Raw genomic sequence first — 16,058 nt, forward strand, 5'->3', positions numbered from 1 at the left:
GAAGCAAAAATCCCCACACTTGAGCATGCACTGGAGATTGTGCTCAGTGTTGGATGGAGGAGGCAGCTGGCCCAGTGGTGTATCGCTCTGCAGATTTGGCCAGCGTCTGTGTCAGTTTTGGGGGGTTTGTTGATCTGGCTGGGCTGGGGGTGAGCTTGAGGGAGTGGATACTGCTTCTTTCCAAATGTATTTAAATTGTGCTTCAGTCAGTCAATTCTTGGTCTAATGAACCATCCACCCTACCACAGCGGTACCTATTTGTCTACTTGCACTGGCATGCTTTCGAACTGCTAGGTTGGCAGGAGCTGGGATGGAGCAATGGGAACTCACCCTGTTGCATGGATTCGAACCGCCAACCTTCCGATCGGCAAGCCCAAGGGGCTCAGTGGTTTAGATCACAGCGCTGTTCCAGCTCCTGTCAACCTAGCAGTTCGAAAGCATGCCAGTGCAAGTACCGTATTTTTCTCCCCATAGGATGCACTTTTTCCCCTCCAAAAATGAAGGGAAATGTGTGTGTGTCCTATGGGGCGCACCGACCCCTCTCGCTCTCCAGGCTTCAGGAAGCTATCCGCAAGCCTCGCAAGCCCGGCGGGAGTTCCCGTGGGCTCAAAAGGCTTGCGGGCAGTAGCCTGCAGCCCCAGCGAGTGTCCGCAAACCTTGCGCACCCGGCAGGAGGTCCTGCCGGGCGTGCGAGGCTTGGGGCGACAGCCCGAAGCACGCGGAGCCCTCCGGAGGGTGCCCCGTGCTTCGGGCAGGTGTGCGCAAGGCTTGGGGCGGCAACCGCGGATGGGGGGAAAATAATTTTTTTTTATTCATCCCCCCCCCAAAAAAACCAAGGTGCGTCCTATGGGCCGGTGCGCCCTATAGGACGAAAAATACAGTAGATAAATAGGTACTGCTGTGGCAGGAAGGTAAACAGCGTTTCTGTGCACTTTGGTTTCTGTCACAGTGTCCCGTTGCACCAGAAGCAGTTTAGTCATGCTGGCCACATGACCTGGAAAGCTGTCTGTGGACAAACGCTGGCTCCCTTGGCCTGAAAGCGAGATGAGCACTGCAGTCCCATAGTGGCCTTTGACTGGACTGAACTGCCCAGGGGTCGTTTACTGTTACTTAACTTTACCCACCCTACCACCTTCAACTTGGAAATCCCTTCTTGATCTAGCTGTGTTCATTGGATACGGCAAAATCTTGGGTTGGCTGCCAGTTAAAGGAACTGAAAAGTAATTTAACTGCACCCTTATATTCCCTAGGCATGGCATGAGTTTTCACCTTTCTCGTAGCTGAGGTAGGGAGCTTGGTATTACTTCTGTGATGGGTGTTAGTTTTCATTGTCACAGCTGGTGCTTTGGAATCGGGTGGAGCTGCTCCTAAGGCAAAAGTAGGGTGTGCTCCTGGGTAGGAATGAGGGAGAAATTAAATTTCATTCACATTTTAAGCCAGATATATCAAATTTGCTGATTCTGAAACAATATGAAAATCAGCACACAGCCATCCCTCGAAATTTTCACTTATCCAACTGAAAAATGTTTACGAAAATACATATGTTAGGGGAAAGTGTGCATAAAAATAACACATTCATGAAGATAGCATACAAAAATGCATTATATTTGGGGTTGTATCCTAAATAATGAATACAACATGCTTCTGACAGTTCTCTTCATGCACGAAATGCTATAGCACTATTGGCTTATTTTTAGTTTAGGGTAAATTTTGTATAAACTCACCCTGAATTGAAATCAATGAAAGATCTATATAGGCAAGTCATGCTTGCAATCTAGGCTAGACTATGATTTTGTACGATGATGGAATTTTTCCAGAGGGATCGGTAGCTGTGTTCACAGCAGAGATGGGAAACGAAAAGCCCTCAAGGTGCTGTTATCCTCCAACTCCCATGAGCCCTGCCCATCATAGCTTGCAATCAGGAATGATGGAACTTGTAACATCTGGAGGGCCAAGGTTGCCCCAGACCTGTGTTGTGGCTATTGCAATAAAGAGTCTTGCACTGCAAATGGGTGGAATGATGGCCCTATTAACGTCAGCTAGTAATGTAAGAGAGGCTGTCTAGAGTTTGTTCCTATAGAAAATTGTAGCAGGAGGGTTATTCATTTCCGTAGCAGTTGAGTTAAAATGTAATGCAATAGCTAATCGGATAAATCACTTAATTCACCCTTAATTTCCACTCTATATTCAAGAACTAGCAGGAAGGAAATACTAGATTACTTAATACATTTGGAAGATAGCTGAGGAAAATACCAATTCTTAGTTTTCATGGATGTTTGCCATCCCAGTTAATCCCTATTAACTTTTTTAAAACGTTCCTCTGTTTGCACTAAGCATTTACCCCCATACGTAACTCTAGCTTATATTTCTGTATTACAGTTTTTTTATTGCACCCATGTATGCTTGTGAAAGTCCTGCCGTTTTGTTTAATGTCTTGCTGCCTTGCACCTGAGTGGTAGCAGGGAGGCTGAAGAGAAAGACTGTTTAAAAATGGATTTATAGCTACCTTTACATAGGAAATATAACAATGGGCCAAAGAGAGTGAGATACTTTTTTAAAGGAAGATTTCTTTGAACTCCATATTTGCTTTTGTTCAATCCCAGTTGACTAGGTTTTGATCAATACCAGTTGACTGTAATCGTTCCTGGAACACTTTTAGCAACTATAGTAGTTAAAAACATCTGGAAGCCTCTGGCTATATCACTGTCAGTGACAAATCCATGGGTGGATATACCATAGGTCTCAAAACTTGTATAGAATCATAGAATTGTTGGAAAGGACCCTGAGGATCATGTAGTTTAACCCCCTGCAATGCAGGAATATGCAGCTTTCTCATATGGGGATCGAACCTGCAACCCTGGCATTAACAGCACCATGCTCTATCATGTGCTAAGGGGTGTCCTCTTCCAATGCTAAGGTCATGGGGGGGCACAGTGGCCATGAAATACAGTGCCCCTCACTGCACTTTTAATTGCCTTTCAAGCCATGGAATATGACAGTCAGAAGTGCAGAGCCTTTTATATCCGTGGAGGATTACCTTGCATTTTAGACACCTGCAACATCAGGGTACAAAAATGTGTGGGGAGCCTCTGCAAAGACAATGCTTCAGCATATCGCTTTCCACAAGTTGGAAGGCAGTAGAAATTATGCTGCCCCACTGCCCATTCTTCCTAGCTCATCTTCACACCTGAAGAAGGAATTCCTTGTACCTACTCTGAACCTTCACAGGGGCTGGGGCTGGTGTGATGGAAGAACACTGATCCTTGGGGATAATATGCGGAAAACAAATATACCAAATGTCTTCCATAATAAATTTGGGGGCATGAAATGCTTAAGGAAAGTAGACGGTGCAGGTGAGAGAAAATGCTGGAGTGATGCATGGTGGGAGTGCTTTAATATATTTTATTTTTCTGCCCCTCCTCCCCTCACCTTGGGCATTATTGAACTTTTATCCTCAGAATATTACAACATTTTTACTGTTGAGGTTCTTTTTTCTTATTGTTGTTTCCCTTATTGTTTCATTTATTTCTATATGTTGTTATTAATCACCTAGAGTTTCTTTCGGAAGGAAAAGTAGGTACCAATATTCAATGAAACAAAGGTGCTTTCAGCAGTTAGCAAAACACTGCACACACACACACATATATATGAATGAATACAGTGTATTATTTGTCATCTGTAATACTGTAAACCTGTAAGCACAGTTGCAAATTTAATCTTACATGTCGATCATATAAGAATGGCAAAATGATGAACTAAGTAATTGGCAAAATGGTGTGTTCTGTTGTTCAAAGCAGCCCATGTGTAATGAGACCTAGAGGATTTGTTGGAGCACAGGAAGCAATCAGAGACTGGATCTGTTGCCCTGCCAGCAACTTTTGCCAGAATAACAATTAGTGTTGGACTTTGTGGCAGTGTTACCGGCAGATGCCAACTAGGCATAAGAGTCAAAGGAAAGCCCAAAAAACCTGTATTTCCTTGTCTGTTCTTTCCCTGTCTCCACATTGAGTGGAATACTATCTAGCAAATGATTCTCTGGCATGTAGAGAAACTTATATTTCTGTCACAGCTCTTGGAACTCTTCCAGAATACTGGCAGGAACTTTAGAGTCTTATGAATAGCTATCTATTCTTATAGCAGGTTTATTTTTACATCCTGTATTCATTTCACTTGAATACACTATGCTGGCACCCACAAAGTGCATTTATCATATTTTTCCAAGCACACTCTTCAGGGCACTTGTGTACACACACACACACACACACACACACACACACACACACTTTCTCTCTAATAGGATCAGTGTTTTTTCACATTCTAGGCTAGCAGTCTTGTGACTTTATAGATCTGTATGTATATAATTGGACAGACATTTTGCAAGTATAGTGACGGGGGTCTAAAAGCCCTGATGTATAATTGATAATGACAGCAATGTGTATATAACAATTGCTAATTCTATTTGAATTGTTTTGTGTTGGGTGGGAAGGCATTGAAGATTTTGATATTTTAATTATCAAATCATCAATTTTGCATAGTTTTTTCACGAAAAGATATTTTGTTGTTTTTTTTTTAATTATTTATTAAATTTCTGTACCACCCTTCATCCAAGAATCACAGGGTGGTTTACAATATAAAAACAAAAATATATACCATAGTAGCAAACAAAAACAATAGCCCTCCCCACACAGTCCATAGATTGTTTAAATAGCCAAAGGCCTGAGAGAAAATGAATGTTTTTGCTGGGTGCCAAGTCAGTGCCATATTCCTAAAGATGCATAGAGTAACTTTTCATTTATTTTTTATTTTATAGTGTGCGTGTTTTCACTAATGTACAGCAGTATCCAATGATACAAAATGGGGCAAGTCCATCCTGCTATAATGCCAGTTAGTTGTTGGCTGTTAGCACACGGGGCTCTGTAGTGATAGACCTGTGTCATGCATCACTTGCCTTAAACGCAACAATTGTTAGTTTGGACGGAAGGCCCATCTAGTCCAGCATCCTGTTTTACAGAGTGGCTAGATGAGTAGGAAGCCAAATAGCAGGAAATGAGCCCAGTATCCTCTCTGGCGTTTTGTCACCTAGCAACTGATAGATCAGAACCATGCCGCCTTCAAACCTAGAGATAACATATCAATTGTGACGTTTCACTGTTGATAGACATGTTTATTAATTTGTCTAATACACCTGTTTCTGAGCTGCTTAACATAATTGGGTGGGTTTTGCTACACTACACTTGGCGCTAGTGAGGTCACTGCTCTCAGACTGACCTACCCTGGTGTGCCAACATGGCCGTCAGTGTAGGCAGTGCTGAATTAGATGGGCCACAGGTGTGATTTGTACACTAACTTTGCTATGTAATGGGGCATTTTTGGATTATCTGTTGTGTGGGTGAGAGGGAAGGCAAAATTAGCAGGAAAGTGGCCCTGATTGTGTGGTTGTTTCATTCAAGCAACACCCTGAATGGGGAGGACTTGCACTGCAAGGACATGGCTCCCACATGGCTTTGAGTGCATGTAAATGAGGTCTTATTTCTTCTTCTGTGGTGTTTTTGGATTTCTCGTCTCTTGAACTACTCAATTCACATTTTTCTGCAACTTGTATATTTATCTTACCTAGTGACTTTTACACACACTTCTCTTGAACTTGATGTTATTTCTGTATTGAATGTGCCTGGTGAAGCACATAGTTCAGCCCCCTTCCTGGCTGTTCATGCCTGGCATTTCACAATAGAAGCAGGTGATAATTTGTTTTAAATATGATTATCTTTCGTATCGTGACATGTTTTGTATTTTTCTCCTGTTGAAAAAGGAAGGCTCTCTGGAGAAAATGGTGGAGAATTGAAGGTCTTTGTAAAGACCTGACCTTTATTGGGATACTATTGGTCCTTCAGAAGTTGGGCTCCAGATCCCATCAGTTGCAGCTTGCAAGGCAGTGGTCAGGGGAGTTGTAGTCCTGGAATAATGGAAAGGCTGCAGGCTCCTCATGCTCATTCTTCTCATGAATTTGGATGGTAGAGTGTAACCTGTTAGGGTCATGACAAATGTCAATGTTGCTGGTTGCATAGCTGTATGTCTTAGCAGTGGGGCCACAAGCGGATGGCAAAGAGAAGGCGGAATGGTTCAACACCTACTTTGCCCCAAAAGGAAATCGGTGCCCAACCCAGTGATAGCACAATAAATGCTGCAAAGAGGATGCTGCAGTGCAAGATAGGAAAAGAGGTGATGTGTTGTAGAATAATTCAATTGAAGAAGCTAACAAATCTTGGCTGGATCTAGGCACGTCAAAGAAGCGATTTATTTAAATGTGTTGCAAACTCAAACAGGGAAATCTGGTAGGGAAAGATGGGACTCTACAGTGCCATCTGGTGTCACGGTGTTATATCACATATACAACGCATATAAAATGCTTTTTCTTTACCAATCTAGCCGAGACCCTTGCTGCTGGTTGGGAAGGAGCCCCCATAGCACTTTAAGCTTCAGGGCCCCAAAAATGTAAGGCCACCACTTCCTCTGCCTGCTCTTTAAAGATCCTATGTAAAGAGCAGGCAGAGGGATTTTATCTCCCTGTTTTTTCACTAAGTACCACTATTACCTTCATTTTTATTCACACTTTCCACTAATTTATGTGTTTTTGTAGACATTGGTTGAAGAGCTACATCACAAAATTCAGATAGGTGTGAATTTCAAAGGATAGCTGTGTTTCAGTTTGCATGTTGCTACAGAAACTGCAAGTCTGATATGTTCAACTTTAAATGCATATTGAATTTAACTTCTCATCCATCCGTCATCCAGCCTTAATGTTTTGTGTTAGACATACAAATGAAATTAAGGTAATGTGTGTAGGGGAATTAAAATCATGTAATATACAGATGATATTATGCCTTTCAGATGTCTTAGACTGCAGCTCTCATCACATCTAGAGGCACTAGGTTGGTGAAGTCTGGTAGGCAGTTATAGAGTTAATAGGAATAAGTCAAAATTATTTTGTTAAGTTATTTTGAATATTAATACCATTGATGGAAACTTGAAAAAGCTTGTGGGAAACTGAAATGTGGAGATCTGCATGTACTTGCTATCTATGTGTTTTCCATGTGAAATTTAAAACAGGAAAGGAAAACACTTTGGAATGGGAAAGAAAACACTGTTCGAAGAATTATTACTTTAAGAGACAGAATGTGCCGAATTGAAACAGAAGACTCAAGAAATGTGTTCGGATATATGAATAAAGCAATATAAGTGATCAGAAAGAACATGGCTGCATTATTATTATTATTATTATTATTATTATTATTGCCATCATCAAAATCAGTTTCTAATGAATGCTTTGTATCGTCTTCTGAAAGGCATCAAGTACAACCCTTATAAAGATAAATGTCTAAAAATGGTGGGGTGGCAGCACAGAGCAACTGACAAGAGACAATAGGGAATATACAGTTTGCGGCCTCCTGTTACACTTTCTGATTTTGTGTTGCTGCAGGCACTGGCTCTCATCGATCAATTAACTTCTAGGCCTATTGAAAGAAACATTACCTCACTTCATAAAATGGAGGCTTTAAAGCGTGAACTCTTTTCATTAACTTAGTTTTCTGTTATCAAAACAATAATTCTTATTTGTGTTTTACAGTGTAGTGCGTGCATAAAGGGAATGTGTTTTGTCAACAATTAGAAATGAATATGTTAAGATATTAACATTTCCCAGTGACACTGAACGTAAGACAGCTTTAAATAATGTGACGGATTAGGAGACCCCTAATGTCTGAGCAAAGCTTTTATTGTATATACAGCTATATATAATAGTACATCTGTTGTAATCTTAGTTAAGGGAGGGTATCGGATCTCTGAAATGGATATGATAGGGCTTCTCACCAGCTAAATTTTGACCAGATAAAATCCAGTACTCTTTTGAAAACTTTAAAACGGCTCCTTTACAGTGCTGCAAAAATATAATATTAGAAATATGATAGGACAGTCAGAATTCAGTTTTATCATCCGCTCTTAACTTTTGAATAATGGCATGTGACTTTATCTGAGTGGCGTTTCATCATTGCATCCATAATTACATCCATTTATACTGATCTGTTTTGTCTTTGAAATAGCAGAAATCCCTAGTCTACGTAGATTTCATTTATTTAGGACTCTTCCAAGGTGGGATTCTTCCTGTATGAGAAATAGATTGATGCTTCATCATCTAGACTTTGTGTTGACTTGGGCGAATTAAGGAATTAAGAAAATTGTTATGTAACGAATAGGCTTTAAATTATGGCTTGCAGGAATATTACCTCTCATTGACAAGTCAGTGCTGTGAGTTGAATGGCGTTTGATCCAGGCTTCTGCTAAAGGAAAAGAAGACAATTTTTGCCACTTACCCTTTCCTGCTGCAGATCCCCCATCTGCCTCAGCAATGTGTTCCAGAGGAGCTGAGAGGCCTTTCAGAGCTGCATGGAGGAGGTTGCACAGGGAAAGGATAGTTTAGTAGAGTTGCTTCTCGCCTCCTTTCACAAATTGCTTCCACTAGATCAGGTAGAGGGAACCTTTGGCCCTCCACATGTTGCTGAACTAGAACTTCTGTCAGCCCCAGCAAGCATGGCTAATGACCAAAGATAATGGGAGTTGTAGTTCAGCAACATCTGGAGTGTCAAAGGTTCCTCAGACCTGCTCTAGATGAAAAGCCATTCTGCAAAGAGAATGGCAGCATTGCAATTCTTCTAGTGATCCACTATACTGATGGCAGCTGGCATTTCTAGCAGGACGGGAAGGATAAGGGAAAATATGATGGGAAATGTCATCTATTTAACCTGTCGAAATGACACTGAAAGAGATGCACAAGGTGTGTGGAATGTGTCATCTGCACTCTGCTTTGAAAAACAGAAAGGCAGTCTGAAATGAATAGGCTTCTACACAGTCAGTCAACTTGTATTAGCCCAAAACTAGCTGCTGTCCTTAAAATTCCCATGGTGTGTCTTATTTGTATAGTCACATAGTGTTATTACTAGTGGCTACTGTATTTACGAAATGTTAGCTTACTAAAATGTACACCCAACAGTTTGGTAAACTATTCGTCCAACATTGTTTCCAATTGAATATGAGAATTTGACCACAGAAGGAATCAGCAAGAACTAAATTTGCCTTACACATAAATAAGAATTAGTTCACATATCTGATTATGATTTCTTTTAATCAGAGTTCAAAAAGAAAAGTAAAATCAATTTCTTTCTCTTAAAATCCTCTTTCCATACCTTGACCTCATATCATTTGACATTTGGGATAGAGAGAAAGGCAGCCCTGAAAAATGAGCGCAGTTGTCTTTCCTTTCACGGATGCTCAAGACATCTTGGTCACAAAAGTTCTCTTTTTTGAAAAAGGAAAAAAATGCAGACATCTTGTCACGGGAATGGAGACAACTTGTCATGAAGAGCTTGCAGCATCTGTCATCCTTAGGAGGAACGTATTAAGCTGACAGAGACCTTGTGGCTCCATAGTATAAGTCACAGGTGTTATTAACCATAATAGCTCAGTGAAGAGACTCATTTAATAAGAGGTATGCAGCTGTCATCTGGGCTAATTTGAGTGTATTTCTACCAGCAATTTCACCAAGATAACAGCGATTTGCGCAATACAGGGCATTTCTTGTCCTTCTCTTAAAAATTCAAACCTTAAGTATTTTTATAGGGTATGCGCAGTGCTTGTTCTTTGCATCCCAAAGGCTAAATAAGGAGTCAGACACAGTCGATTGGGTTGAACTAAGGACCAGTTCATTAAACAAAGAGCCATATGTATATTTGCAGAGGGAAGCCCCTTTAGGTGGGAACCCCAGGCCAAGCCTGCAGCTAATCATGTGAACCAACCTGCCTGAAGAAATGGGGAGTATATACAAAACACTGCTAAACCTTTTGTTACGTAAATACTATACTGGTATTGTCCAGGAGAGAGAGAACATGCCAGTCGGGCATGTGTCTCTGCCAGGGTCCTACTCGAGTATAGGGCTGAACTCCTGACAGTAAATACTGGCCGTTACCAGAAATGGGGAGTATTTCAGATGTGCCTGCGCCTTATCCCAGGTATACCACCCTGGGATAAGAGAGGAGGCACAAACCTCCACTGGCCAGAACGAGCAACTGGTGAGCAAAAGCCTCCTTCATGGCTGAGAAGCGACTCTAGGTCATACTGAGAGTTGCGGGGGGGGGGGGGCTGCTAAGAGAAGGAAAGGGGGTAAAGGTGGCCTTTGGCCTCTAAATAGGGAGTTGGCTCCACTCCCACCACTTTCACGTATGGTGGGGGGGGCAGTGTGGTGATGCAGAGCGTCCACCAGGAAGCAAACCACAGAGCCACAGATCTCGAAAGTGTTCTGCTGCTGAGACTGGCTGGCTGAATGGTATTTCTGTAATTTTCTCTGTTGAGAAAGAATTTGATTTAGAGTATTCAAAGTACTATTCCACCAAGAGTATGATCTCATATTTTAAAAAAACATTTCTAAGTCATTGCTGTTCCCCATCACACACTTTTCAGCTAATTAAGACCTGGCATTGTAAGGTTATTGTTATGGGTTGGGTGGGGAAGGCTTCTGATTCCTGGATCTAGCAATTAATTAATCCAGTTTATTTGTAAGATTTGCCACGCAGCAAATGGGTAAGAAGCAAAGCCACACCTCAGATCCAGATAAGGAAAAAATGGTGCTTTTATGAAATCATTATCACAAGCAGTTTTAATTATCTTCTGTTAAACCCACTGATGTGTATTTTTCATTGTTACTAATTAAATGACTAACTGAAAATCCCCTAAAGCCCTAAAAACTGAGAGAATATTTGTGTGAGATACGTATGAGAGCATGCTTACATTGCATATTTAAAGAATAGTGGGCTTCTTGTGCATTATGTGTTCTGTACAATGACATTTGTTTTGTGCCAATGAATTTTAGGAGGAAACAAGTTGAGGAGCCAACCTTTCCGTCTGAACTGGGCTTGGATTTCTCTGGAAAAAGAATATTATGTTGTAGACGAGGAGTCAAGGGTTCTGGAAGTAACACTCAAGCGGAGAGGATATCTGGGGGAGACATCATTTGTTAGTGAGTATACCTTTAATTTGTCCGAATGCAACTTTATTAGAGGAACTTACAAACCATCAAAATATGTTTAAAGGGTGGTATAAAATGGTTGAAAATAAACCATACTCTTAATGTTTAATCAATGCATTTCTGCAGTAAAATGGTCAGTTACAGCAATTCTTACCTTCATTGGTTATCTTTACAGAGGGTTTTTTGGGTGTGTTTTTTACATTTTACTACAGCAGAGTGGCTTTCACATTGCTTCAAAACCATGAATGCACAAGTTTATAAACATGTTCAGGATTGTGGACTGGTCACATTTGATTGACTCATGATTTATTGAAAAATTACTTGTTACTGTATAGATTTTTAGGATGCATTCATATAATTCCCATTTATTTCATTGGTTACTGTGTATCAAGGCATTACTTGGGACATTTGGGTACTATTAACTTGTGGTTGTCTGCCCTGTTTTGGGTTCTGTGACCTCTTTAAAAACTAATTTAAAACAGCTGCAGTGAATATTGGCCTTAAGCAGTCATAGTGCACATTGAATGAGAGAGAAAGTGGCCAGAAAACTGGTAATGTTGTTTAATGTTTCACAAAAGCCAGTGAACTTTCCCAGCTTCAGCAAAATGCCTTGACTGCCTTTGTTTAACAGTGAACTCTTGTAAGAAACAGAGAAAAGAAAGTCAATAAGAAACACCGAAGTGTCCTTTATCAGATGCTTTTCAGAAGTATTTAGATAAATGTGAAGTGGAACATTCCAGTCGGCCACTGGATAACGCATGGAGACGTTTTAAAACACATTCCTCATAAGGCTCAGTGTGTGGAAATGCAGCGCTACAATGCCAGTGCTTTCCTATAAGTAGGGCTGGGCGATACCTGGTTTTCAACATCACAATATATCACCAGTTAAACATTGTGATATTTCGATATATCAGAATATCTGAAATAAGGCTGCAACTATGTAGTGGTGAAAATGGTAATATCCTGGCAACTGCTACTACTTAAGGGTCTAACTCTAAAACTAATACATTTCTGCTTACCTTTAACATATTGTTACAACTGTTACATTATAGTACAACAGTGCCAATAACAGCACATTTTCTCTAAAATTAAAGCTGTACAAGTAATTAGTAGCATAGATATCAAAGGTTCCATAAAAAATTAATTACATTACTAAACAAGAAAAAAAGCAAATTCAGTGTCACACTTTTAGATATTCAAATATAATTCACTATTGAGTCTTAGTTGAATGTATACACCGCACAACACCAGTTATTTGATTGTTTGTTAATTTTCCTTTCTAAACCAAGACAAAACCAAAAGAATGAAATGGATAAATTTCATCAGAACAAAACATAAACAAAATTTGTATTTTTATTGCTAGGAAAATTTGCATTTCTTTTATAAACCAGGCCAAACCAGAAATAATGGATAAATTTTTACAGAACAAAAATTATTAAATGAAAATTATATTTTTTGCAAGGAAAATTTTCATTTTGGCGTTTTCTGGAAATAGAGATGCCCTTTAAATTTGAAGAACATTGCCAGCCATGCTGAACACACTTTCAAATACAGATAGGTAGCCATGTTGGTCTGCCATAGTCAAAACAAAAAAAATTCCTTCCAGTAGCACCTTAAAGACCAACTAAGTTAATTCTTGGTATGAGCGTTCGTGTGCATGCACACTTCTTCAGATACGAAAGCTCATACCAAGAACTAACTTAGTTGGTCTTTAAGGTGCTACTGGAAGGAATTTTTTTTTGTTTACACTTTCAAATGGCACACTTGACCCTGGGATAGCCAAAAACTTCTTTGCAAGCACCTTCAGCACTGGGGAGGATGCCTCATGTGCCTTACACCACATCAGAGGACATTCATCAACGTCCCATCTTGGCATTGCCATATAGGAGAAAATGGGGAGCATAAGGAGGTTGGGGAAGACACAGAAGAGGCTCAAATGGCAGAGCAGGGTGGGTTTTCCTTTTCTTTTACTCTGAAGCAACTTGCAAGCCAACAAGCATCTCAAGACTGCATTTCCCTCCTTTTTGCGATTGGGGAGGAGAGAGCTGAAGACTCGCAGAGTTAACATGGGGCTGGCAGCGTCCCATGGGCTGCTTCTGCCCTGAAAGAAAGGCACACACAGCAAACACCGGGTGTTTCTCCCCTTTTATTCTGAAGCAACTTGCAAGCCACAATCTCGCACACACACAGAGAGAGAAGGTGAAGGAGAATCATGGAGCAAGGAAGGAAGCAATTTGGAAGGGAAAGAGTTAACACAGAGAGAGCGAGCACATGCAAGCAAAGCATTGCAGAGCAGATTGAGCTAAATAAACATTGGAACACACATGCATAGAGAAAGAGAAGCAGGGAAGGAGAATTCACGGAGCAAGGAAGGAAGCAACTTGGAAGGGAAAGAGTTGAGAGAGCGTGCAAGTGAAGCACTCAGTGGCGTAGCGTGGGGGGTGCAGGGGGGCGCAGCCGCACCGGGCGCAACATCTGGGGGTTAGGGGCGCAAATCCACGGGTTAGGGGGCGCAAATCCACGGGTTAGGGGGTGCAAATTACTTGCCTTGCCCCGGGTGCTGACAACCCACGCTACGCCACTGGAAGCACTGCAGGGCAGACTGAGCTAAAGAAATATGGGGCTCAAGAAGCCTCTCAGCACAGACCCCTGCACCTCCAGGAAAGTTCCTTGCCTTGGTGCCATGGCTCCAAGCGAAGCATCAGCTGGGCACACCAACAGAGGGGGGAGAGGGAGTCAGGGAAACACAATCACCCCCCCCAGCAGTTTTAACAAGGGGCCAGCTGCCCTTACAAAAAACGAAGTGTTGGCAGAGTTAATAAAAAAAAACAACACCGGTGCTTTTTGCTGCTGCTGGCTGCTGCTTCACAAAAACAAATGCACCACACATACCAACAGCAGAGGCAGTGGCGTAGCGTGTGTTGTCAGCACCCGGGGCAAGGCAAGTAATTTGCGCCCCCTAACCTGTGGATTTGCGCCCCCTAACCCTAACCCCCAGTTGTTGCGCCCGGTGCGGCCGGGCCCCCCTGCACCCCCCACGCTACGCCACTGAGCAGAGGGGAGGGAGATACACCCACAAGCAGTACACACATGCAGATGGAGGGGGGAATGACAGAAGAGCGTAAAATGCCAAAGGAAGGTGTCTATTTTTTTACTAACCCCAGTTTATGTCTTTATGAGGAAAGGGCTCCAGAAGTCAGAACCTGCAGACTTTCCCTAAGCCTGGCACCTTTAAGCAAGAGCCTTGAGGGAAGAAGTCCCTGCTTGCCGGCTGGGTGGCCAGAGCTAACTTTTCTCAAAGCTCTGTTTGGCAATAACTACTTGGCGATATTTAAGTCAGCCTGCTGTAGTGATTTGCGGTCATTTGCTTCTCCTGCAGCAGACAGGGAAGGTTGAGGCTGACAGTGACTGCTAACAGGTTCTCAAAACTCTGGCAGTATCTGCTGTGCAATTTTTGAATCTGCCTGCTGTATTTAATTTGTAGTGTTTTACTGCTGCTGCAGGAGACGTAAGGGTGAGACTCACAGTGACTGCTAAGGGGTTCTCAAAGCTGTTTGTTGATATCTGCTGGGCGATATTTGAGTCAGCCTGCTGTAGTGATTTGCAGCTATTTCTTGTTGCTGCAGAAGGCAGGGGAGAGCTGTCTGAGGTAGAGTTAGCAAGAGCTGCACACACAGGAAGAAGCATCGGCTTCATGGTTTTTCCAATATTGTGATTTTTTAAATACCCCCCACACAATATGTGATTAATTGCAAAGTCATTTTTTTAAAAAAAAGTTATCATGATTTGATATAAAACCTGATATCAGAAAATATATCAATTTATAGCACAGCCCTAGTAAAGGTAAAGGGACCCTTGACGGTTAGGTCCAGTCGTGGCCGACTCTGGGGTTGCGGCGCTCACCTCGCTTTATTGACCAAGGGAGCCGGCGTACAGCTTCCGGGTCATGTGGCCAGCATGACTAAGCCGCTTCTGGCGAACCAGAGCAGCGCACGGAAACGCCGTTTACCTTCCCGCCGGAGCAGTACCTATTTATCTACTTGCCACTTGGTGTGCTTTTGAACTGCTAGGTTGGCAGGAACATGGACCGAGCAACGGGAGCTCACACCGTCTCGGGGATTCAAACCGCGACCTTCTGATCGGCAAGCCCTAGGCTCTGTGGTTTAGACCACAGCGCCATCCGCATCCCTAAGCACAGCCCTACCTATAAGTATATGCGTAGACATGTCTTCGCTGACATAAATTGTAGAAAATATATTGGTTTCAGTTGCAGTAAAGACTCTATGACACAGTGTGTTGAAGAACAGAGGTATCCCATTTTACACACACATTTCTTGCTCAGTACAGTGGATTTGAGTAATCATTTCTGGGTTCATTGCTTCTAGAAAAAAATATATGTTTCCAAGTCCATTAACTAGGACAGTTGATGGGATGGAATTTGGGGCAGTATCCCAGCATACAGTTCTTTTCTGCCATTTTCATGGGTGAACCGATGCGAACATGCACAAGAAAGAGTGGCGGCAACATGTCAGATGACACCTGCTGTTGTGTCACACCACACTCACTGGTGTGAATGAAAAGTAGAGTGGCATGGTGGTAGATTGCTGAAAAAGCAATTACAGTTCTGTAACATAGCAGGATAATATAGTGTGAAAGAAATGTTAGAAACTGGCCCAGTAGTGCTAGCATTATAACCAGGAATACCAACACAATAATCCTCATATCTGAATGTACCCTAAGATCACATGGCCAGGTCTCCCTTTTTTCCTTCCATCATTTTGACACTGAAAAAACAACTATTAGCTGATCAAGTATTTAAGAGCAAACCTGGTAGAGCAGGTTTAATGCTGACTTAGGCTTTCCTAATTATATCAAGCATTTCTAATTAGGTCAGGAGTGTAAGAACTGCAAGTCCTAAAGTGGAAATGGTTTTCACACTTCACAGCTTTCAGAAGTTTCTTGCAGGCTATCAGGTTCTCCCAGACCT

General features: G+C 41.9%; 1 protein-coding gene across 2 annotated transcripts in view; it reads left to right on the forward strand.

The window, feature by feature from the left end:
- The window catches only part of FREM3 (FRAS1 related extracellular matrix 3), an 82,844-nt gene that overhangs the window by 20,999 nt on the left and 45,787 nt on the right, over window positions 1-16,058 (forward strand). For both annotated transcript variants that reach the window (XM_083755163.1, XM_083755164.1), the window contains exon 3: window positions 10,916-11,062. In XM_083755163.1, the coding sequence (XP_083611289.1) occupies window positions 10,916-11,062 (147 nt within the window). The remainder of the gene's footprint in view (window positions 1-10,915; window positions 11,063-16,058) is intronic.

Source organism: Podarcis gaigeae (genome assembly GCF_964106915.1).
Source record: "Podarcis gaigeae genome assembly, chromosome: 9".
Taxonomy (NCBI): domain Eukaryota; kingdom Metazoa; phylum Chordata; class Lepidosauria; order Squamata; family Lacertidae; genus Podarcis; species Podarcis gaigeae.